Genomic DNA, 25108 nt, shown 5'->3' with positions numbered 1-25108 from the left:
AAAGCAACAAACAACTTGTGTCAAGGAGAATTTTTAGAGAGAATATTCAGCATACAAGAATTTGTGGGCATAAAACATCCATTAAAAGCCGGTGGAAAGCCGGTGGAAAGCCGAAGTCAACCGGAGATAGTTCCGGCAGCACGAAGAGCAGAGTGAGGAAACAGAGGCAGATAAAGATGCGAAGGCTTTGGAGAGGTTAGAACTGATGGAGATGGTGGAGGTGAAGGTGGAGGAGATGGTGGAGATGGTGAAGGATCTCTTCAGGGTTTCATAGGGTTGAGTGATCCCTAGTCTGTTTGAGTCCAGCTCTTGAACCCTCACAGTCTCACTATTCTCACTATCCTCTAAGGCAACTGCTTTCCCCTTTGGTGGCACTTTTAGGCGAAACAGCTACTGCTGGAGCACAAAAGGATTTTCAAAAGACTTTCAAAAGACTTTCAAAAGACTTCCAGAAGCACCACAAGATATGGCCTCAGTGCCAATCAAACGCCATATTCAACACCACTGAGAAAACGTTAGCCTTCAAACCATGTTGATTAGTGTATTAGGATTGAGCAATCAGTAAAACATGCCAGAGATTGCAGGTTGATTCGCTTTATGCTTCACCATTGATCAACGGTTCTTCTAAGCTCCATTGCCACCAACAGCATCAGCAACAGCATCAGAATGGTCTCGTCTGCCGAATCTTCAAAGTGCTTCTTCTGCTCTGCTTCTTCTGCTCTGTTGGTATTCAGCACTATTGCAGAGTTAACTCTTGTGATGGCCTCGTTTCCTGAGCTAATCTTATTCATGTTTGTGTTGAAGTGCTCGAGATAAACAGCCTCTTGACCACCAGAGGCAGCAGAGTCTCTTCTGTTGTTGGCAATTGATCCCATTCTCGTCTCTCCGATTATCCAAACCCACCTTATCTCAACAACGTAAATGAACAACGTCTCGAGCTGCTTCGACTTGTAGATGATCTCTATCTCCCTATCTTTTCTTGGGACTATCAGTTTTAATCAATTCTTACCTCTTCGACAAACTCTAGCGCCTCTTATCGACAGTTCCTCGCCCAGTATATAACCTCTTCTTTTTCTTCTGCTCGTTGGTATTTTCTCTACCTCTTATTCCACCATCTCTGTGTCCCTTCACCTCTTCGTTTTCACTCCTCTCTACCACTTCTCTCTACAAATGACAAACTCTACCACCGAAATTGCTTTTTTACAAAACATCAAAAACTACGAGCCTTTGTATTTCAACTCTAATGTCAAAACCTCAATCTACCACAAATTGCCTGTCTCAAGAAGATCCTCGGTCTTGATTCTATTGTTCTTGGGTAAATTCGGTGAGATCAGAGTGGTTCTCACCAGAAGATCAAGATCTCTCAACGCCTTCTCTGGCCAGATATCCTTTCCTGGTGGTAAAGCTGAAAATGGCTTGGAGTCTGAATGGAGAACTGCTAGAAGAGAGGCCTTTGAGGAAATTGGCTTGTCTTCAAACGATTCCTACTTGCTAAACAAGTTCAACATCAAAATCGAGAATCTAAACTACTTGCCCTGTTTCCTATCGAGAACCTTCCTAGCTGTTAGACCTTGCATTGGCATAATCAAAAACAACACAACCGCCAACTCAATCCCAAATTTATTCGATGAATACAACGTTTCTTCTTTAAATTTCACTGATCACCTAAAACTAAACCCTGGCGAAAGCTCAAGTGTCTTTTCAATTCCCTTGAGAGATCTATATGATAACAAACTAACCGATATCAACCAACTAACCAAAATCAATAAACAAAACGAATTCATCAAAAAAAGATTCATCAAAACAAAATGGAGTGGCATAAACTGGAACTATCGATCCTACGTCTATCCTGTATCAAATTCCTATAACGAAATTGAATGGCTAGACCAAATTGAAAACCTAAGTTCTGATGAAGAATTCTCTGATAATATACCCATGGTCAATGTCAATGGCAATAACAATATCAAACAAACTCATGAAAACAATAAAATTCACAATTCCCTTTCAAATAATACTGATAACATCGCTCAAAATGATACTATAAAAATTAACGATGTCTGGGGCTTAACAGCAAATATCCTATATGAATTGGCTCAAATCACTTACGATGGTTCTAATTACTGGGAAAATAAAAAGAAAAACAGCATTGGCGAAGAAGAATTAATCTACTATTTATTCAAAAACAACCAAATTCAACCAGGCAAAAGATCCTCTTATGAAACTAAAATGATTAGAAATGATAGAAATGTCACTTTTAACACTGTTATACCAAACAACGAATTTAATTATTTAAAATCCATATATACTTAACTTTCCTCTTTGGATAGCTATATAGATTTATCTTTATAATTGTGTAAATCATAACATGAAAAAAAAGAAAGAAAAAAAAAAGGAGTTAATACAAAACAAATTAAAACAAAAAAATTGCAAAAATGCCCTCTAAAAAAATAAAATAAATAAGTAAAATAGGTAAAATAAGTAAAATAAGTAAATGAAAAATGGATCTAATGATTGTAATGGACATTATGTTAATTTGCTATCTGCTACATAAGTCCAACCTTCAAATTGCTTTTGAACACTTTTACTCAAGTAATCATTCACAACACTATCAGTGGGCATCTCATTTGTAAATTCATCATCGAAATTACTAGTATCAAAGGCATTATTCACCGGAGGTTTAAAAGGAGGAGTGTATTTTTTCCCATTCAATTGATCCCAATCAATATCATGAAAAAACCTGTGGTTTTTGATATCTTCAACACCATTAACTCCACTGCCTAATCTCTTTTCAGGACTCCTAATCAATAGCCTTTGGATTAAATCTCGAGCCAATTCATCGATATCACTGGGAAAGAGCAAGTTGTCATTTAGGATTTTTTTGTACATTATGGGGATTTTTTCATCATAAAATGGTGGCAAACCAACCAACATTTCATAGAGTAATATACCCAAAGTCCACCAATCAACAGACCTGGTGTAACCTTTGTTTAGTAGCAACTCAGGAGCCAAATATTCAGGAGTTCCACAAAACGTATTTGTTTTATCATCAGAAGCAAGATTTAGTTTGCATAAGCCAAAATCACACAACGAAATATGACCCTGATAATCCAACAAGATATTTTCTGGTTTCAAATCTCTATAAATGATATTGAACTCATGCAAGGCATTTAAAGCACTGAACAATTCTGAAATATAAAATTTTGATCTTTTTAAATCAAATTTGCCTTCTTTTTGTAAATGATAAAATAATTCACCACCATTGATGAAATCTAAAACCAAGTATAATTTTTCATTGGACTGAAAAGAGAACTTCAAGGAGGTTATAAAGGGGTTTTTAACTTTTGCTAAAACAGTTCTCTCAGCTAAAGTGTGAATCACTTCCATTCTCGATATTATAAGCGATTTTCTTATTGATTTTAAAGCATAAATTCTTTGGGTGTCCTTTTTACGAACTTGCATCACTTTTCCAAATGAACCTTTGCCTATGACTTTTAATAAATCAAATTTATCGATAGATAATGCCAGAGAAGATGAGTTGTTAGAACTCGAAGAAGAAGGTAAGGATAATAGAGAATTTTTAATAACTGGTCTATAGTCGACGGTTATACAGACATAACCACTTGAAATTTGACTATTATTATTAGAAGTAGTAGCAGTAGTAGTAGTAGCAGTAGTATTGGTATTGGTATTATCATTATCAAGATAATTTGTATTGGGAGACAATTTTAACCAATAATGATTTAATAACCGAATTTTTGAGTTATACGAAGATAAATCTAAAGGAATCCTGGAATATCCTAATAGGATATCTTGTGAAGGTGATTTTGAATTTAGTTTTGAATTTAAATAAAACCTGGGTATAAGAATATTTGGAATTTTTATAAAGACTTGGATAACTAAGACCAAGTAGTTGCAGTTATATTCGTGTTGATTATTGGATTGAACTGCATTGTTTATCGAAATCTGAGAAACATCAAAAGCAGACACATTGTTAAATATTGGGTTTCTTATAAAGCCTGCACAAGGTTCAACTAAAGAAACAGCCTTATCGAATTCTATGGTAGTATAAACTAATGGATTTTTAATATAATTTGAACTGTTATCATTACTATTGTTGGTGTTGTTATTTGAATTAGGATAAATATTGGGAACTGCTATCAACGCAGGCAAACAGGAAGCAGCTAAATCAGGAGGTATTATCTGGACATCATTGTCATCTGTATCCTCATTTTGATCTTGATTTAAGCCTTGGTTAGGTTCCTGGTTTTGATTATTGATACCATTTTGGTCCTGGTTTTCTCTATGGTTGTTGTTTTTACTGTTTAAATACGAAGAAACCTTTTTGATATTGTTGAATAGATATGACTTGTTACAGCTATCAGAACAGTCAGCGATCTTTTGGAGAACATAGTCATTTAAGATCAAACCAAATGGTAGGTTGAAGTTTTTACCATTATACACCTTCACAGTTAAACATGACATGATATAGGATTAGGGAACTGTTATTAACTCTGTTTTCTAACACTTTGATTTCGATTATTAATCAGCTTGATCTCAGAGAATAATCATTCATTATTATGTAGCAGGTATCTTGAGTATTCAAAGTGATGAAAATATATCAAAGCTCTTGGGTATTTGCTGGGAAAACAGGAAATATAAACTACAGATTTTGACCATTAAAACAGAAAAGAATATGATCCAGACAGATGAAGTATGATCTTTTAAAGTTATCACGAACTGGTTTTGGTGTAGCTCAAGACAAAATCAACAGGACTAAGTTAAACTAATCAAACTGAATCAGGCAGGGACGAAAAGGAGGACTCAGAAAGGGAAATCGAACAGACCCGTTTCGTCTTCCGCATGTACATGCATGTACCTTCAGTACCGGGACGCCGTAAGGAGCCGTAGCTAGACGACCGGATATGTCACGGCTGGACGGTTTTCAGCGTGGCGCATGGCTCGGGCGCGTTGTTCGGCGGTCTGCGTTCCGAGTTTTTACCCGGAGCAGATATATTCAAACAGAAATGGTCAGAAGAAGCTCAATCAGCTACGAGAAACAGCGAGGTTGAAGGTAGTTGGAAGTGAAAAATGGCCACTGAAAGAGAGCAGTTTGAGCAAATATCTGCTGATTATGCTGTTATCCAGAAGACGATGAATGAGTTGATAATATCCAGACAGAAGCTAGAAACACAGTACCAGGAAAACAAAATTGTGAAGGACGAGTTTGACATTTTGGAGAAAGACCCCAGCAGCAGCAGCAACAAATTGTACAAGCTAATAGGCTCAATTCTTATTCCCACCAATCTAGCTGACAGTCAGAACAACATCAATAAGAGAATCACCTACATCCAGTCAGAAATCAGCAGTGTTGAGCTGAAAATCAAAGCTCAACAGGCTGAGTTGGAAACAAAAAGAGAAGCGATCTTGAGATTACGATCAAAAATTGGTTCAGGAGTAGCTGCCTGATAATAACTATAATAAAATCAAGTTCATACTACATGAGATCTATATACAGATATATATATATATGCAGCTGTATATATATAAATACTCATGCAATCTTTTTTTCTCCTCTTAATTAACTTCTGGTTAATTGAGATCTAATCAAATTAATCAACGAAAATCCATTGAAAATTGCCCATTTTTCAGTTTCGTTATAAGCATATCCCAATTTAGAATATCTGTCAATTGAATCTTCCAAAAACTTCAATGTATTTTTAAAACCACTTGATTTATCATTGATCATATACAATTCGCTCTTCACATAAATCATAGCAATACAAAATCTTTTGGAATACCATGCAAAATCGTTCGACATATCATTACTGAAAAAAGCAAAATCATCACTCAATTTCATCAATTCATCTAAACTTTTGCTAATATTCTTGGGCAAAATTAAATAATTTAAAACTTTGGTTAAATTCTTATTCAATCCATTGAAGCTCTCCATATTGTAATCTGAATCAACCATTTTTTGTAGAAACTCTTGTTCATTCTCTTTATCATTGTTAACATCGCTTAAACTTCTCTCGCCCAATTTCAAATTCAAAAGCAATCTTTTTTTCATTAAATATTTCAACTTATCATCCTCATTTGTTAATGCATTAAATTCTTCGTCCTTTTTAATTGAATTGGCTAGTTCAACTCTTGAATTTTTCAAATAAAAGTAAATGAGTTCGTTTTCTTTCTCCTTGAACAAAACGTTCATCGAATCGTTGTACTTCAAATCCTGAATAGATTTGACAATACTGTTCTCATTGATTCCATATTGGGGCACAAACTTATTTAAACTGTTCAATAGTATCTTGTCCTTGATCGAATACCCATTGTCAAAGCACTTTTCGTTATACTCGTTGTAGGTGTTGTAATCCTCCAAATGTTCTTCTGAGAAATAGCTTCTCTTTAACACCAATTGGCTTCGGGGAGCTCTTGTCAATTGACTGTTCAAAACAGAACATCTGAATGAACAAACTCTGGCGTTTACTCTAAACATCTCGACTTGATTCACAAAACAACCCTTTGTTGAAGCTGATTCTCTTCAGTAGCTCTGTGATGGTTTCTTTCTTGTGGTTTGTTTTTTGGTTTAAATCCCACCCGTTTTTTCAAAAATCGGCAGATTTTCCAACCTTCTACAAATTACAATTCAACCAATAAAACAAAAAAGTTTATTAAGATAAAAGTATATACTGAAAAAAATCAAACAACCATAATCATTATTATTTCATGTTTTCTTCTAACAAAAATTTTCACTTCCTTTCTGGACTCTTCTTCACTCTTAAAGAAACAAAACGTTAAAAAACAGCTTTGGATAAAAAAAATATAGAAAAAACTAACAAAAGTAAAAAAACATCAACTATCAAAACTATAAAAACAAAACACAAACAAAAGATTGAAAAACTAACAGAATTTGTAAAAAAAAATAAACAAAAAAAGGAACAACCAAGCCCTAAAAAAACCTTTTGATTATATAATAAAAAAACAATGCTTTCTTCTACCTTCTCTTTGTTATAAAAATATGATTTTTCTTTAAAAAAATTATCAAAAATGCTATTGTATAATATGCTTTATTCTTTATGTTTATAACTTAATATTTATAAATCGTGAATTATAATCTATAATTCATAATTTTCTTATTTTGAAGTAACCGAAATCAAGTTGGAAACGCTGGAATTCATACTTTCAGTGCCATTGTTGTTCTCACTATTGGACTTTGATGATAAACCATTATCGTTAATGTAATTAGTATTAATGCTACTGTTATCTTTATTATTACCAACACTATTGTTAATGTTTTGAATGGCATTATTAATTGAATTATTAATAATAAATGATGGCAAGTTTCCATTGTAACTGTTATTAGAATTATTATTGTTACTGTTAATATTAGAAACAGTGCTTCCAGTATTATTGGTGCTGAGACTTGAGATACTATTGACCATTGAATTTGTTCCATTGTTAGTGTTATTTGATGAAACTGTTGGAATATTGCTTAATAAATTGGAACTCAAATTCAAATTAGACATTCCCAATGATAATCCAGATAAATGATCTGCAATTTTGCTGTAATCGTCATTATTGTTGGAAATATTAGAGTTAGAAATATTTGAGTTGGAAATATTAGAATTGTTATTTAATGTTAAACTATTACTTAGTCCAAACTTTGGACTTGGTTGCTTATTAATGTTTAAATCAGAGATTGTATTATTATTGCTGCTAGTATATGAATTTTGCTGTTGAGAAATATACTGATACTGGGGCTGTAATTGTGTAGAATTATAATTGATATTACTAACAGAGTTGATTGAATTGATTGAATTTGAAGTGGTATTATTACCATGATTTGAAATATTCAAGTGAGAATGTGAAGAATGATGAGTTAAATGATGGTGTGAGCCAACAGAGGAAGGCGCTGTTAAGATTGAAGAATTAACCCTTGGAGAGCCACAGCGTAAACAATATACATTTTTAGCAAAGTTATGATAAGAACAACCATCATTTAAGCATTTCCAATCACCGGCTCTGAATGGAACTGAAGTAACTCTATTACCAGTATTGTTATTGTTATTGTTACTAGTATTGTTATTAATATTGTTATTAATATTGTTATTATTGTTATTATTGTTATTTGGGTTATTATTGTTGTTATTATTATTTCCATTATTGTTATTTAAATTGTTTATGTTACTTAAGTTATTATTGATTAAATTAAGACTAGTAGAATTAGGGCCATTAAGATTTAAGTTTAAACTGATGCTGTTTGAATTTACGGATGAATTTGAATTATTATTAATTGAAGAGCTGTTGTTATTATTATTATTTAAATAATTTAATTGATTATAATTTGTATAATTATTGTTATTGTTAGTATTGGAGCTATTAGCATTGGGATTGTTACTGGAATTGGAATTATTATTTGAATTGGAATTGTTTAAATTTAAACTCATATTCATCATTGACATTCCTAAATTAACATTATTATAGTTGTTGTTATTTAAATTGGTGTTTGCATTAGTATTGTTATTGTTATTGTTATTGTTATTAGTATTGTTATTATTGTTATTATTGTTATTATTGTTATTATTGTTATTATTATTATTATTTCCAGTATAAATGGATTCTTGAGCAGCACCTGAAGCTGGAAATGAACAACGAAAACAAGCAGTTCTTCTTTGAAAATTTGAAAAGCCACAAGATGGACAAGTCCAATCACCAGGTCTTGGTCTATTTTTACTTTGGGGAAAGCAAATTAATATTTCTGAGGCTCTGTCTAATAATTTAGCAGTTGAAGGTTGGATTTCGATACATCTGTCGTTAAGCAATCTACCATTCATGGCTAAAGATTCGGAAGCTTCTTCGTTTGTTGAAAAGACAGCAAAACCTGTACCTAAAGTTTTATGGGGATCTGGTGTTTTTAAAGTCCAAAAAGCAGTTGGTCTATTGCCATATCTGTTGAACCAAGATTCTAGTTCTGATTGAGTGGTATCATAAGGCAAGTTTGTCATGAATAAGACGTTTGATCTTTCGGATAAAAAGGATCTAATGTCGGCAGCAGAGTCATAAGGGTTGGTTAAAACATCAGAGTGGTCAGCAAAAGGGACAGATTTTTTGATCAAGGCTTTCAATACTCTGGTGAGGGTGAATGCTTCATCGAGAGCTTTTTTTGGAGATGAGTCTGAAGATTGGGAGTTGTTGTTATTTTCTAGTTTCAAAGATACATTATTTAAAGGAGAGGTTGAGGATGAATTCGGGTTTGAGAGTGAGCTCAAGGGAGAAGAAGAAGGATTGTTGCTGTCGTTGTTATTGTTATTATCATTTGTATTCGCATTTGTATTTGCAATAGTACTGATATTAGGATTAGTGTTTGAAGTTTTATTTGAAACTGATTGGGTGATATTTGGATTATTGTTATCAGTGATTAGATCTACTTCAAGAGCAGCACAGATTGTGTTTAAGTTATTTGAGGAATAAGAAATTGATTCAGGATGATGAGATTGCCATTTTGAATATTCCGATCTTAGATCGAAAATTTTTGGATATTGTAGAAATAAAGGCAACACAATGTTTTTATCTCTTGCTTCTCTTAATAATTGGACCTTCAAGTCCCAAGAATTAAATAAAACAAAGATAAAGTCTTTATTTTTTTCAATTAAGCTTTCCTTTAAAAATTTTTCAAATTTTGTAATGGCATCTCTAAAGGACAAGCCTTTATTGATAATGTTATTGATGTGGTTAATTTGGTGAATGTTTTTGAGGCTATTAACGTTGTTAATATTACCAAGGCTGTTGAAATTATTGAAATTGTTGAAATTGTTGTAGTTGTTAAAGCTGTTAAAGTTGTTGAAGTTGTTGTTGAGATTGTTATTGAAATTTAAGTTGATGTTGTTGACGTTGTTGATGTTGTTAAGGTTGTTAAGGCTGCTGATGTTGTTGGACAAGACAGCAGTGTTATTTGGCTTGATCAAAACCGAATCGTAGTTTAGTTCAATTAGAGTCTTCGAGTCCAACAAAACCCAGGCCAATTCGACGATCTCAGCAGCGTCTTTATGGAGATTGAGATTTAGATTGGCGAGGTTGTTTGTGTTGTTCAAGTTGCCTAGGTTCAAGCCGCCCAAGCTGCTCAAGCTGTTCAAGTTGGTGAGGTTGTTGAAGTTGCTCAAATTGGACAAGTTGCTGCTGGCATTTCCAACAGAATGGTCATCGAAGGTGGTTGAAATCTGAAGAATCACATAAACATCAGGCATGTTCAGTAGATTTGAGCGTGGAATAGGATACAAATCAGCAGGCTGGAATTTCGCAGAGGAAGCCAGAGAAAACACTAGCTAGGGTCTTACAGTCACAAACAGCACCACAACAATAGCAAACAGCTGCCACAGTGCAACAATCGTTCTTCACAGGAATCAAATGCCCCAAAAGCTGCAGATGCTTCAGAGAAACTCAGCTCCAGAATTCTCCCCAAAACCAGTCACAGCGAATTCGCCCAAAGAGAAAGCGCACGTGAGCACGGCTGACCCACTACTGACATAATCCGCGACTACCATGCGCGGATGCGGATGCTAGGGCTATTCAGGGCTCCATTTCCAGGGCTCTCCTCTAGGGCTCTACACATTCATTATAACCACAATTTATATCGCTTATATCACTTATATCAATGCTCACAATGCTCACACGTTGGCAAGCTCGCTGAAGTACTGTCGGAGGATAATCGACAACATCTCGGGAAGCTCGCTGATGTTGCGCACCACCACGTAGAACTCGAAGGGGAAGCTGTCGAGGTACTTGTTGATCTTCAAGCTGGTTGTTCCATTGTTCATCACATATCTCACCTGGCTCATCTCCAAGATCGACTCTTTCCCACTGCTGCTGTCGCTCGATCTGCTGTCGATAATCACAAACACAACCATGATTTTCTCTTCCTTGCACCGGCGAACCATCCTCTGAATGCTTTCGTGGTCCTCACACACACCATCCGAAATGATAATCTGCAATTGCCATAGTTCCTGGTTCTGCAATCTTCTTCGGTTTTCGTTGAATATTTTCTTGCTCTCCTCGATCAAGATTTTCACATCGGTTTTTGTTTGGTCAAACCCAAACCATTGCAAGATCCTAGCTCCCTTTTCTATTGAAAATGTATCCTTGAAATCCTGCAAAACTCGAATCTTTTCTCCGAATTTAATAATACTCAATTCTCCACTTTCCAATTGATTTAACGCTTTAGAAACCAAACATATACTCTCAAATGCCAACTTGTCTGCTTTGCTTTCAACCATAGACTTGGAGTCATCAATACAAATCATAATCTGGTATTGTCTCTTACTGGGTTTATTTCTTCTTAACCAAATCTTATCCTTTCGGAAATCACTAGCAATATATGGAATAATTCTCTTCATATTTAATCTTTTTCCAGTTCTATAGTCTCCCTTTAATTTACTTGTTAATGTTGGTTCCAAAATTAATCTCAACTGTTCGCATAACCTGCCTGATAACTCTTGAGTATTCATTTCACACTGTCTCCAAATCTCGCGACTATCTTCAATCGGAATAACTGGCTCAGTGTTCTCATCTTCTATATTCTTACTCTGATTCTCATTTTCATTATCATTCCAAAGATCTCTTTCATCCTCATCAGATTCCTCCAGCTCTTCATCAAGTCTTAATTGTTCGCCTATCATCAAATCATCGTTTTCTTTTTGGGTCTCTTCATCTTCATTCTTATCGTTCTTATCCTCTATTCCATCCCCTTTATTTGTCCCATCATACACAACATCCTCCAATTTCTTTTCTTTGTCATCGACTTTGTCTTTATCATTAATTTCCTTTCTTTTTTTATCCAAATCTTCTTTTCTATAATCCTCTTCCATTTCTTCAATGACTTTATCTTCATCGATAGATCGAATTTCTTCTTTATTTGCTGCTCCTAATGCTTGGGTATCGTTCTCAGAGTTTCTACCATTTAAATGCTCAAACTCATCTGGCTTTTCATTTAATTTTTCTTCATTATTGTCTTTATCATTTTCATCTTCCTTATTACTAGCTTCTTGAATTTCTTTATTTCTACGGTAAAACTCCTTTAAAGAATCTCCAAGTTCTTTTAATGATTTACTGATATCTTCACGAGCTTGGTCATTTTGATTGAAATTATCCTCACCATTCTCTTCTTTCAATTTGTCCTTTTCTTTCTCTTCTTCTTTGTCTTTATTTTCAATGCTTTTACTAATTCCTTGATTCATTCCCAAATTTTCTTCTTCATTATCAACTTCCATATCACTTCCTTCTCCTTGTTCACCAAAATTTTGTTTCCCTGATGCATCTTCCTTATCTTTATCATTAATATCTTCTTCATCCAATCCGTCTAATCCTTCAATATTAGGCTCTTTGGAATAATCTTTATCATCTTTATCATTCTCTTTCTTTGGATTTTCTTTATCAATATCCATCATTTCATCTTTACCTATATCATCATCATTATTTTCATTATTTTTATTGTCTTCATTATCTTCTTTATCCTCATTGACATGATTTTCCAAATTGACTAATTCATCCTCATTTTCACTTTCATTATTTTCATCCTTATTATCTTGGTTTGTATCCTTAGAATCTTCTTCCATCATTTTATCGAGACCATCCTCAAATTCTACTTCATCGTCTTCATTGTTTTCATTCTCATTCTCACTGTCTTTTTCATCCTCATCATCAAGATTCAAATCATTAGAAATTTCTAAAACTTCAGATTCTTTAACATTATCATCAAGCTTATCTTCATTCTCAGCATTTTTAACTTCATCCTCTTGTTCTCCTACATCATCAATATCGCTTGCCTCTTCGTCTTCTTCCTTTTCATCTGTTTCTTCACTAGATTTATCATTTCCTTTTTCTCTCTCTTTTTGTTCATCTTTCTTTTCAACATCAATATCCTCATCTTCGTCTTTTCCTTGCATTTCTTTTTCTCCCTGCTCATTTTCGGGTAAATCATTGGATTCTTTCTCTTTAATATCCTCATCTTTTTCATCATTCCACATTTTCTCGTCAATTGCATTTGGATCTAAATCATCAATGTTGTCCAATTCTTCTTCAAGATCACTATCTTCATTTTTGTCATCCTTTTCATTTTCTTCATCATCTTGATTTTGATCTGGAGCTTCTTCCATTTCACCTCCCATCTCTCCATCAATCTCCGCTGCATTGTCCTCTTCATCTTGATTATCGTCATTATCTTGCTTTTCATTTTCCTTATTCGAGGCCAATGCATCCTCATCTAGATCTTCTTCATCTAGATCCTTATTACTGTTTGATGCACCTTCAGTGTTTCCATCACCTAACCCAGTTCCATTTTCAACATCATCAGACTCCTTTTCATCTTCATCTTCATCTTCTTCTGAAGTACAAAACCCATTACTTGAAACATCATAAAGCGCATTGGATAATAAATATGAAGCCTTACTTGTGTAAAAGTAATTTTCGCTAAATTTTTTGCAAATAATTTGAACTAACTCATAATATCTATCAATAACAGGATAAAAAAAGGAGAAAATTAAACTTAAAATTCTTGAAGTTTCTTTATTTTGATTCATCTTACTTATTTGCTCAAGATATTTGCATAAATGATAATTAATTTTTTTAAAATTAAGCGATGAATAGTATCGATTGAATTTTTCTTCTATTTTATTAAACCATTTATCGTCATCTTCCGATGCAACTTCAGTTTCTCTTAATTTATTTATTTCCTGGAAACTTAAAATAATTAATGTAGAGATATTAATATGCTTTTTAAACAATTCTTCAATATTTTCTTGATTTATTGAAACAATATTAATTGAATTTAAAGCACCTATCTTTGATTCACACCAGTCCAATAATGTATTGGCAATATAATTTAAATTATTGCTATTGGATTTCCAATTCTCAAGCTTGTTTTTCAAAATGTCTATGCAATAATTAAATTGTTCAATGGCTAATTTATTTGAATTATAATATATTTCAAAGTTATTCTTTTGAAATTTTTCTAAAAATTCAGACATTGCATTTTTAGCAAAAATTATTATATCAACAAGTGTACTGCTTTGAATGTTAGGAGCAAATTTTGTCGAAGAATTGATAATCTTAATTGAAAGACTCAAAACATGAATGAAACTCTGGGCTATAAATATGCAATTTTCATCATTAATTTTAATTTCATTACAACCAATTAAAAAATCACCATCATTAGGTAATTTAGATATATTTTTAAATGTACTAAGTGTGGATTCAAATTCCTCTTTGAAAAATGCTAATTTACTCAAAGGTTTTCTAAAATTATTTAAACTGAAAACAAGATTTTGGATTATTGCTAGTCCTTTTTGAATTTCAGCTTTAGGAGCACTTTCATTGCAATTTATTACAGAATTTCTCAACCGAGGTAATAAATCAATAATTCTGAAAAAATATTTATCTAGTTTTTCTAACAGAGTCCCTTCAAATGATTTTATTTGACTTAAAATTAGAATAGACGAGGTTTGCATTTTGTGAATATCAGCTCTAATATTAACCTTTAAACCAAATCTTTTCAATTGTTTAATTGTATCATTCAATAATCTCATTTTTCTTGCTCTTGATGATCCCTTTTTTTCTTTGGTTTCTTTTTGACTATATGTTTCTTTTCTCAATGCATCCATATTTTCTTTAAGATCAGTTGCAAACTCATATAAATTTGGAAAATCTTCCAAATTGAATTTTTCATTAAAGCCTAAAAGTTTTTCATCTAATTTCTCTGTGTTTTCAAAAATTTTGGGTAGCGATTTCCAGGTGCTTAATTTTTTCAAAGTTTCAATATTGGCATTGCTTCCATGATTCAATTGAGCTGATTTAACACCAAAAGAAAAATTAGTGTTACTTTTGGAGTCTTTCAACGATTTTGGTAATCCATTTTCAATGATTTCTGCAATTGGCTTAGACAAAAGATCTCTATATTTTCTGACAATTTTGTAAAGACTTTTATGAGACTTATGAGCACTTTGTTTGAGAGCATCTATATTAACATCTTTCCAGCTTGCTAGAACAATCACTTCGTTCATGTCTTTTTCCAACTTCTTTTTTCCTTTAGCAATATAAGTTGTTATCTGTGGTTCAAAATTTTCAAAGAATCCTATAAGATTATAAAGTGGGTTTAAATAAATAGCATTGATAGCATAAAGTTTCATATGATTGTAAAATGCCTTTAACAATTTTAATCGACTGGAAAATTGTCCATACAAAGATTGAGACAAAAACCCAGCAAGAACTGAAACAAACTCCAAAGGACTTTTTTCGGTTTCTTTAGTGACTGGAAGAATCAAAACTTCAAATAGGTGCAACCACCATTTGGATAAATCGTTATTTTGAGCTTGTTCTTCATGTTCAAATAACGATTTCCAAGATTTCAACTCCAATCTTCTCCATGAGACAATCAATTCAATTATTTCATTCATTTGCAACTTTAAAGAAATTTTTTGATGTGCATACTTTTCCCATTCAACAATGTGCGTATAAATCTGTTCAATCTTCATAATAAGTCTTGCAAGTGGTGTCGAGCTTGCAAACTTCAAAAACTCTTCACACGATCTGAATATAATTCCTAGTGTGGCATGTTCAGGCCATTGTAATAAAAGATCATTGATTCGTCCCTGTAATTTCTCAATAATTTTGATTGATCTTTTAAGTTCTTGAGGACAAGACCCATAATAAAAGTCAATATCATTATCATGGATATTGGTTTCATAGGATAATAAAACATTTTCAATTTGATAAATCAATATCATTAAAGTCGATGGATCCGATCCATTTAATATGGTTTTGTCCTTCAAATTATTATGGAGACTTAAAAGCTCATTTACAACTTCACTTATATCCATGTTATTTTTTTCATCTAAAAACATTCCAATGTATGAAAAAACAATTTTCTTGGAAAGCTTTTCTTTTGTCTCATCAATCTGATCAGATGTATTTTGCAAATCTTCATTATCGTACTCAGGAAACAAAGCTAAAATTTCGTCTTCTTCATTTAAAACAAAATCAGAGTATTTGTAAAGACCATCATTCTTAGGTTTTTCTTGAATTGTGCCAATCTTCCAATTTTTGTAAAGTAAATTAAAAACCTGAAATAATACATCTTTTAAACAAATATTGATTTTATTAATTTTATAAAATTCTGATATTTTCATAAAAAATAACAAAACATGATCTGAAGAAGATTTTATGCCACTCAAAACATTTAACAAAATATCAGAATTACCAATTAAGTGCAATGGGTTATAGATACTGTAAGATTTCTGAGGATTTATATTAATAAGATCATAACCTAACTTCATTGAATAAATAAAACCTTTTAGAATATCGTTAATATCTGAATATATCACAAAATTATTTTCAAGACGATTTAAAAACTCTGAGGAATTATACTGGAAATTTTCAATTTTTTGGTTTGAAAATTTGGAATTATTAGAAGCAGCATCTAATAACAACTTTATTGGCCCTATATCAATAGAAGATGACATAAAAGCTTTCCATTCTTGAAATAAATCTCCAATAGATTCTTCACTTCTAAAAACCTTAGGTTTGGCAGGAACTTTTAGTTCATTAAGTCTAGGAATATATTTTTCAGTTTCTATTGGCTCATCACCACTAATAACAGTTCTTATATCTACCCATGATTGAGTAATATTGTTTATAATATCCGAGTACCTGTTATGAACTTCATAATTTACATAATCTTCAATTGCAGGATCATATGGAGAGCTTGGAAGAAAAAGCTGTACTGTTGCACAACCAAAAAGAACCCATAATTTTCCCAAAACAGAAGAGCTTAGCTGATTTAAACACAACTCTGACAAAATCGAAAAAAAAAATTGGTTAAATATTTGAGCAAATTTAAAATTGTTTGATTGGCCAACAAATAGTGATAAATTATCAATTGTTTTCATGGAAAGATTGTTTTTAAACTCAAGGATAATTTCACAATACTCTTTTTGAAGTTCTAAAGAAAATGTTTCTTCATGAGAAAGAAGAATAGAAATAATCCAGTTAATCAAAATCTGTCTATAAACCTGCAATTGATTTTGTAAAACAATGTTAGAATTTTCAACAACTTTTTTAGATAAAAGATTAAGCTCGCTTAAAGATTGCAAAAGATTGCAACTGGGGATTTGATAAAATTTCAAACATTTTAAAGAAATATTTGAAAACAATGAATAACTAAACACTTCTGAAACAATTGATTTATAAGATGAAGAATCATAAATCCAGAATGATTCCAAAACAGCAGGATAAGGAATTAAGATATTATTTGAAATATAAGGACGAATCGATTTTGTTGATTTTCCAGATAGTGTAGATAAATTGAAAAACTCATCAGAGACACTAAATTTATTTTTTTCTAACATTATATTAGACTCCATTAAAGTTAGCAATAAATAAAACTCTGCTTGAAAATAGTCGTTTTTTTGATTTATAAACAGACTTGAAACTTCCAAAGCCTTATCTATATTATTTTTCAACTGATTTTTTATAACCAAAAAATCTTCAAAATTAATAAAACTTTGGACAACTTGATCTTGTGTTATAAGAATTACTTTTTTCAATTCAGTTATAGATTTGGAAGAATCCTCGTATAATTTTTCACATACAGAATCATATTCTTTACCTAGGACCTCCAAATCTTTAAATTGTTTCCAAGAACTATCCGAAATGGGATATTCTTTTCTAAAATGCTTCCAAATAATATTCATGGAATTCCCTGTTGACAATTCTAAATCCCTATTAAATAGTTGAAGTTCTTTCAAGAAAGAATCATTTATATTATACCTCTTTACAGATCTTTGAACCCATTTATTAATCAATAAACAAAAGACCCTTAATTTTTCTTCATCTTCGCAAATAAAAATACAAGATAAAATAACATATAAGTCAAACAAACTTTTGTAAATAGAATCCATATCAAATTTATGCTCTTTTGAAAATGTATTTTGAAGTGTATCTTTAATCAACTGATGAATAGTTCCTACCAATTTGAATATAGGAAATTTAAAATTATCTCTTATCTCACGACCAAAAAAGTTTGCTGCCGATGTTTCAATACGATTCAATGTGTAAGGAGCAAGAGTTTTTGCTCTGTGCTCAATAGCTTTAATTTTTTTTGTTGATTCAAGCAAGTGGAAAATAAGCTCGAAAAAATAAATAAGCTCAGACTTGTTTTGAAGATTAACCTTTTTATTGATATCATCAAAAATATAATTATTCAAAAAAAGGTTGGCTGATTGATATTGTGAAAAATTGACATCTAATTCTAAATTTGATGTCACAAATTTGTTAGCAAAAGCATAACTATCATAAAATTTGGAAAATTGATTGGTTTCAGTTAAACAATTCAATTTTTCGCTTAATTTTGAAAAATTATTAGTCAATGCTTTATCAAATTCAGAAGAAAATAAGATAGTAGCTTCTAATGCCGAAGTAGAAGAATATAACTTAAAGGGCAAACAAGAAATCCATGCATTATTTAATTCTTCTTCCAATTCTGATGATGAAAAATAAAAAGCATCGATCATTAAAGACCAAGCCCTAAAAAACGAGTCATTTGAATTGATATATGAGGAAATTGGTTTTCTAGAAAAAGAAAAGTCCTGGATATTTAATTTTTCAAAATTCAAACAAATATCTTTGTCTTTAGGCAAAGAACAATCAGATACCTGGTCTAACAATTTCAAATCAAAAGAAGTTGAACGATTATTCAAGCAATCAAGATAAATTTCAATACCTCTGTTACGCATAGCTCTAGATAATTCTCCATACTTGGGGTTAACTGTAAGAAATAATCTAAAGTTTGGATGTGGTTCTAATGTTCTAGGTTGGCCATCAGCTAAACTGCATTCATTGATTACCAATGAACCATTTGTTTCCAATAAAGAGTTTAATCTATCAAGAACAGACAGAGTGCAAAGATTAGCATTATCTAACACTAGCCAATAACCCTTTGAGACTGCTTCTACTAAGAGCCCATCAAACCATTCAAAATTCACCGTTTTGGTGTTTTTTAACTCTTCGTAAAGCCTTAAACCTTCAGAAATATAATCATTAAGCTCTTTATTATAAACAGAAGTGGAAAGAGAACCAACTTTTCTGAGAAAGTTCTCAAAATCAGACATGGTGATTGAAGAATATAAAACTTCATTTAAAATATCAAACGCTAAATGAACAGAGGCATTAGATGCTTGTAAAGTCTGAATACTTTCAGCAATATACTGTCTTAAAAATGTTTCTAGTTTGGTTGTGAAAGACACGATTTTTTTGATAGGATCAACCTGTTCATATCCACCTAATATATCCATACTATCTACATCACTATTCATAGAAAACTCCACTAATTTTGAGCCAACACAACAGGACAAATATCGAATAATTTCAGTTTTACCAGAATTTGTAGGTCCAGTCAAAATTAGTGGCCAATTATTATTAATAGACATAATCATTGACTCCAAAATTTCCAGATTTGAACCTAAAGAAAGAATGTGACTATTGGTGAAATGCTGGATTTTGCTTCTCCTTGGTATCAAAGAAAATCCAGACTGCAAAAATTTTTCTCCAAGTATAAAGTATGGACTATGATAAAGAAGATGACCAAAAATTTTCTTAAAAAGTCTGTTAACATTTTCTCTGTCTTTTTTTTGTCTAAACCTTTGACTGATAACAATTTTTATAAAGTCCTCGGGGTTGTAGCAAGAACTTATACCTTTAGAATTAAGTAATTCAAACCAACGTAATGTGTCTCTAAGATTGAACTCCCAGGGGCTTCCATCGTGTCCCCATTGCTTTTTAATAATAACTTGATCTTCAATTTCAGCAATAAATTTGATTATACCGGAATAAATATCAGGTTTCATATTTGGATATAAGTGGTTGACAATCATTGAAATATCTGTTGAGTTTAAAACGTCAACATACACAACAGTGAAACGGTTGATAAATGACTTTGGTAAACCTTTTCTTCCCCCTCCTTGATATTGAGGATTTTGTGCTGCAAAAACAACAAAGTTTGGATTACAAACAAAAGTTTTATTTAATTCAGGAATAAAAGTTTCTGATCTATGATCAAGACATGCATTCAAACCTTCTAGAACAGACTGTGAGGCAAGGTTCATTTCATCTAGCAATATCCATTCTCCTTTTTTCATGGCTCTTAAAAATGGAGCATCCCTCCATGTAAATTCACCGGTTGATCCACCTTCTGCTGGAGCATCGCATCCAAATAAATCAATTAAATCAGTTTGTTCAGACAAATTGATTCTTGTTAATTTATTTCCAGTTGCTTTGGCTAATGTTGTAATTAAACTGGTTTTTCCCACACCTGGACTTCCCTCCAACAATATAGGCTTTTTGACCTGCATGGCTCTAATTACTCTCATGACATTTTTTGAAGTTGTAGGAGCATCTAGATTAAAAGACGACACAGCTTCAAGTTTTTTTATTTCAATTTGGAATGACCCACAAGTAAAATATGAATCATTTACAATAACTTTAAAACCATCGTTAATATTATTATCAAATTCCAAATTGGATAACAAAGCAAGCTTAGAAATACACTCCTGTTTTTCACTAGCCAATTTAATTTTGGATTCTGCTAAAAATGCTGTATTATTAGTACCAAGCGCATCGACAAATACCATTGAAACACCATTTAACAAAGCCTGTTTAGCACCAATTTTCTGGTATGTTGAATTAATAAAATTACACCATGCTAGTATATCACGAATCGAAATAACACCACTATTTGCGTTGCCTCCTCCATATCTTTTTCCAAACCATTCTGAAAAAAGTGTGATTGGTTTAGATAAATGTTCAACATCAGTTGCCAAAGTGGAAACAACTATTTGTTTTACATCTTCAAAATCATCCATGGAAGGAACCCATATCTCGGTAAAACGATTTCTAAGTGCTAAAGAAAGCTCCTTTTTCCCATAGTCTCCTCCAGGATTCATGGTTGCAAAAAATTGAAACCCATCTTTTGCTGTGATATTTGTGTCAATAGAACCTTTTTCAGCAAGCAACAAGTTTCGTTCTGGCTCAAGTACACTATTTAATCTTTCTAAAACTGAATCATCTGCCAAAGAAATTTCATCTAATAGAAAAAAATTACCTTCTTTGAGAGCATTTACTAGTGGTCCATCGCACCACTCAAACAATATGTTCAAATTTTGTTTGCAATTTTTAATAAAATTCAAGGTTTCAACATCGATTTCATTTTTATAGGTTTCATCTTTTGATATTAAATCAAATTTTTTTAATAAGCCTGATAAATCCTTTATGTTTGATATATCAATGTTCAACTTATTGAAAATAAAATTTAGTTTTTCCACTATCGAAGATTGCAATTCACTTTTATTACGTACAGGTCTCTGTGCACCCAATATATCGCTAGTTTCTGTGTTTTGATGAGCATTGATTGTAACCAAGTTTTTTTCATAGAACCTAGCTAAAAGTTGACAAACTGTTGTTTTTCCACATCCAGTTTCGCCGACAAGCAATATGGGTTCATTATTGATTAAGGCAGTGGAGACTAATACAACCAATCTTCTCATTGTTTTAGTCCAAACAACAGAACTTTTTAAATTCATTATATCTGGATTATACAATTTGGCATAAACATTCTCCATGTCTAACTTCACTCTCATGACATTCTCAATTACTTTTTGAACGACTTTTTTTTCTTCACTTCTTCTAACTCTTTCAGCCAAAAGCATATAACCATTTGCTGCTAATTCCTCATAACCAATAGCCTCACGCTGAGCCCAACGAAATAAATCACGAAGAGTAGCAAAACTGTTTTTTTGCTCAAATAAACGCGTTGATTGACGTTGTATGGATAATTGTTTATACACTTCAACAATTTTTTTAGCATATGTTGGTGCAATGCGACACCTATCACGTAGAATGATTTCAAGCTCACTTTGTGGAATATCGTCAAAATGAAGTTCAAGAAATCTATTTCGAAAGGCTCTTGACAATATTTTTCTTCCACCATAAGCACCGGGGGGGTTTTGGGTAGCAAAAAGCATAAAGTCTGGGTGTGGTCTAATTACCTCTTGTGTTTCAGGCACAAATAATTCTCTATTATCATCTAACAATCTGTTTAAGGCTTCCAAAACTTCAGTTGGTGCTAAATTCAATTCATCAAGCACAATCCAATAGCCGTTTCTCAATGCTTCAACCAAAACCCCTTCTTGAAACACAAGCTTTCCAGAATCATCTGACAAGTAGGTTCCTAGATATTCTTGCAAATCAGTATGTTCGTGGTTATTTATACGAACAAACTTATGCCCACTGATGTTAGCTAAATATTTGATCATACTCGTCTTACCACTTGAGGTGGGACCTTGAATTAAAACAGGAAATCTCTTTCCAGAAATGGCTCTAACCAAGTTAAGCATATTTTTTTCAACAAAAGGTGTTATAATATAGTCAGGTTGATCAATTACTTTGAAAAGTCCTTTTTTAATCCAATAATGCTTGAATTGGACATATTTCTGATTTGGAACTGGTGCTGGTGGTATTTGACTCAAAACTGATTTTTGATTCTTTAATCTTCCTAATGTATATTTAAGAATCAATGGCTGTAAGACTTCATTGGATTTTTCATCTAACAATGTTAAAAAACTCATGCAAAGCCCCTCATACAACGCTCTTCTTAGTCCATATATAAGAACAATTTCACGCACATAAATCAAGGTTCTAGTTAATGTTCTAATACTAAAATGTGGTTTTTGATTTGCTCCATCAATAATTTTGTTTGATTCAGCCAAATTTTTAGCTTGCATATACAATTGAGCAATATCAGTACATATGAACTCATCGTTTATAGCAAATCTTGAAATATACTTTTCAATTATAGTCAACAAATCATCAATATCTTTATCGGGTGAATGAACATAGATTTCTGTGAATCTAGAACGTATACTTAATGGCAAATCTTTTTTCCCAAAATCTGTTGCAGGATTCATGCAAGTAAAGATTCTGAAATCTTTATGAACTTTGACTATATCAACATTCTCAGTAATCATTAATGATCTGCCCTGAGATGATTCATTTAAAAGATCTGAAATGCTTTCTAAAGTATCCGGAGAAGCTAAGTTGATTTCATCAAGCAATAACCAGTCTCCATTTCTTGCAGCTTTAACTAAGGAGCCTTCTACAAATTCAAATGAGAACTTATTTTGGTTAGACGACATGGTTTGTTCAAAACTTTTGACATTATTTTCAAATTCAAGCCAATCATTCAAATTGTTTGTTTTTCTTTTTTTGTTTTTATTAGAATTCTGACCATTTTGTTTCAATGCGGTTTTGGCCATTTTTATCGCTTCCCTCCAAATTTTTATTACTCTTTTATGATTATTCTTATTAAAAGCCTTTGTTAATATATTCAAAAAACTTGCATTTTTCTTTGATGAAAATGTAAGAGAAAACAAAGAATGAAAATTTTCTTGTAATGACAATATGATCATTTTATTATTCAATGGTTTAAATCCACCCAATAAATCAGAAGTTTCTGTTTGTTGAGAAACATTAATCACAATGATATTTTTATTAATCAATTTTGCGAGTTGTTGTACAACAGTGGTTTTACCTGTACCAGTTTCACCGACCAATAATATTGGTTCTACCATTTGTACTGCTACTGCTATCTGTTCCATTAATTTCAAAGAATGATTGGTGAAAGCAAATGAGCTATCGTCAATATTTTTGTTATTTATCTGATAGCTGTTATATTTCTCTAAATACGCTCTCCCAATTGAAAGAGTTAGCTGATTATTGGAGAATTTCGGCACATTTCTTTTTAGATATAATTCTATTCTCGAAGTAGAAATTTCAAGTGATCTGCCAATTGAATTAATTAATATTGCCAATGCTTTGGATTCGCTAATGGAACTTGTAAAACAATCAACCGCTTCACAGAATATTTCATCAAAAGCAGAGGACTCAATCATTTGATCAGGGTCCGTCACTTTATAGTTTTTAAAGATTAAATTAACCCTGTTGCAAAACTTCATTAGATCTCTTGCAGAAATGAGTCTCAAGTGCGAGCCCTTATTAAATCCAATAAATGAGGTCTTAAGATAGATTTCTTCAATATTTTTAAACATTTCAATAAATTTTGTACAGTAATTTATTAATAATGGATATTTTAAGTTTAAAATTTTTTTTAGATCATCTTTATTCAATTCTTCCATTTCAATCAAATTCCATAATCTCAAACCAATCAAGTCTGGAATATGATTTTGGAGGCTTTTTTCATTGAATTCTTTATTTATTCTGATGGTTGAAAATATTTGAAACCCATTCTTTGCTTTGATAACCTCACCTCTAGAAGGAATAGTCAATTCTTTTTTTTCTAATAAAGTTAATAAAATAGATAGCACATCTGTAGGGGCTTTATCGATATCTTCAATTAGTATCCAGCGTCCTTCTTTTACTGCAGTGGTAAGAACACCAGCTCTCCATACAAATGAACCGGATTCTTTTCCTGAGGTATATGTTCCGAGCAATAATTTGACATCAGTTTGATCTCCAAGGTGAATTTTTACCATGGAATTATCATAAGACATTTTTTGAGCCAAATGGTTAATTAAAAAAGTTTTCCCTGAGCCAGCTTTGCCAATTAACATGACTGGAGTAGAAGATTGAATGGATAATGCCAATTTTTTCAAAACAGCATCAATTTTGGGAGTATATACAACTATATTTTCGTCAATTTTGGTTGAATCATTATTATTTAGATTGTTGATTGAAGAAAATTTTGGTATTAAGACTCCAGATACACAAATAATTAAATTTGATAATGATCTTTCATCTAAAGCAAGTAAATTTTTTCGATTTTGATTTTCTAGTTTTTGATAGTTTGATAATAATATTGAATTTGATTCGGGCAAGGAATTAAAATTTGAAAAACGTTGAGCTTCGATTAAAGGTAAGAATAAAAAATTGACGTTTTCATCACCATCGAGAAAGCCTAAAAAATCATTAGTGTCCAATGATTCTACCATGGTTTTTTTGATTTCTTCACTTAAATTTATAAAGATAGATAATATCTGAATAGAGAGATATTTATTTA

General features: G+C 32.0%; 6 protein-coding genes across 6 annotated transcripts; 2 read left to right on the top strand and 4 right to left on the bottom strand.

The window, feature by feature from the left end:
• Positions 1-1170: 1170 nt before the first annotated feature.
• Positions 1171-2310, top strand: PCD1 (8-oxo-dGTP diphosphatase; the record flags this gene model as incomplete). The annotated part of the gene is made up of 1 exon (XM_020194281.1): positions 1171-2310. One exon carries the CDS (start codon positions 1171-1173, stop codon positions 2308-2310), a length of 1140 nt encoding a protein of 379 aa, XP_020049993.1.
• A 213-nt stretch (positions 2311-2523) lies between these two features.
• On the bottom strand, positions 2524-4684 carry ASCRUDRAFT_52747 (kinase-like protein; the record flags this gene model as incomplete). Its single annotated transcript, XM_020191102.1, has 3 exons — positions 4320-4684; positions 3722-4154; positions 2524-3619 (listed from the first exon to the last, which is right to left on the bottom strand). The coding sequence occupies exons 1-3, from the start codon at positions 4480-4482 to the stop codon at positions 2524-2526; spliced, it is 1692 nt and encodes a 563-aa protein (XP_020049992.1). The 5' UTR covers positions 4483-4684.
• Positions 4685-5088: 404 nt separating this feature from the next.
• On the top strand, positions 5089-5466 carry YKE2 (tubulin-binding prefolding complex subunit YKE2; the record flags this gene model as incomplete). Its single annotated transcript, XM_020190081.1, has 1 exon — positions 5089-5466. One exon carries the CDS (start codon positions 5089-5091, stop codon positions 5464-5466), a length of 378 nt encoding a protein of 125 aa, XP_020049991.1.
• Positions 5467-5584: 118 nt separating this feature from the next.
• Positions 5585-6328, bottom strand: COQ9 (ubiquinone biosynthesis protein COQ9; the record flags this gene model as incomplete). The annotated part of the gene is made up of 2 exons (XM_020189967.1): positions 5585-5910; positions 6025-6328. Coding segments are annotated over 2 exons (630 nt in total), but the record flags the coding sequence as incomplete, so codon positions are not given.
• A 596-nt stretch (positions 6329-6924) lies between these two features.
• Positions 6925-10369, bottom strand: NRP1 (Nrp1p). The gene has a single exon (XM_020192312.1). It carries the CDS (start codon positions 10239-10241, stop codon positions 7131-7133), a length of 3111 nt encoding a protein of 1036 aa, XP_020049989.1. The 5' UTR covers positions 10242-10369; the 3' UTR covers positions 6925-7130.
• Positions 10370-10577: 208 nt separating this feature from the next.
• On the bottom strand, positions 10578-24826 carry REA1 (AAA family ATPase midasin). The gene has a single exon (XM_020192311.1). It carries the CDS (start codon positions 24600-24602, stop codon positions 10662-10664), a length of 13941 nt encoding a protein of 4646 aa, XP_020049988.1. The 5' UTR covers positions 24603-24826; the 3' UTR covers positions 10578-10661.
• Between the last annotated feature and the right edge of the window lie 282 nt (positions 24827-25108).

Source organism: Ascoidea rubescens, assembly GCF_001661345.1.
Source record: "Ascoidea rubescens DSM 1968 unplaced genomic scaffold ASCRUscaffold_1, whole genome shotgun sequence".
Taxonomy (NCBI): Eukaryota; Fungi; Ascomycota; class Saccharomycetes; order Ascoideales; family Ascoideaceae; genus Ascoidea; species Ascoidea rubescens.
Note: the sequence above shows the minus strand (reverse complement) of the source record. Positions and strands in the feature narration are given on the sequence as shown.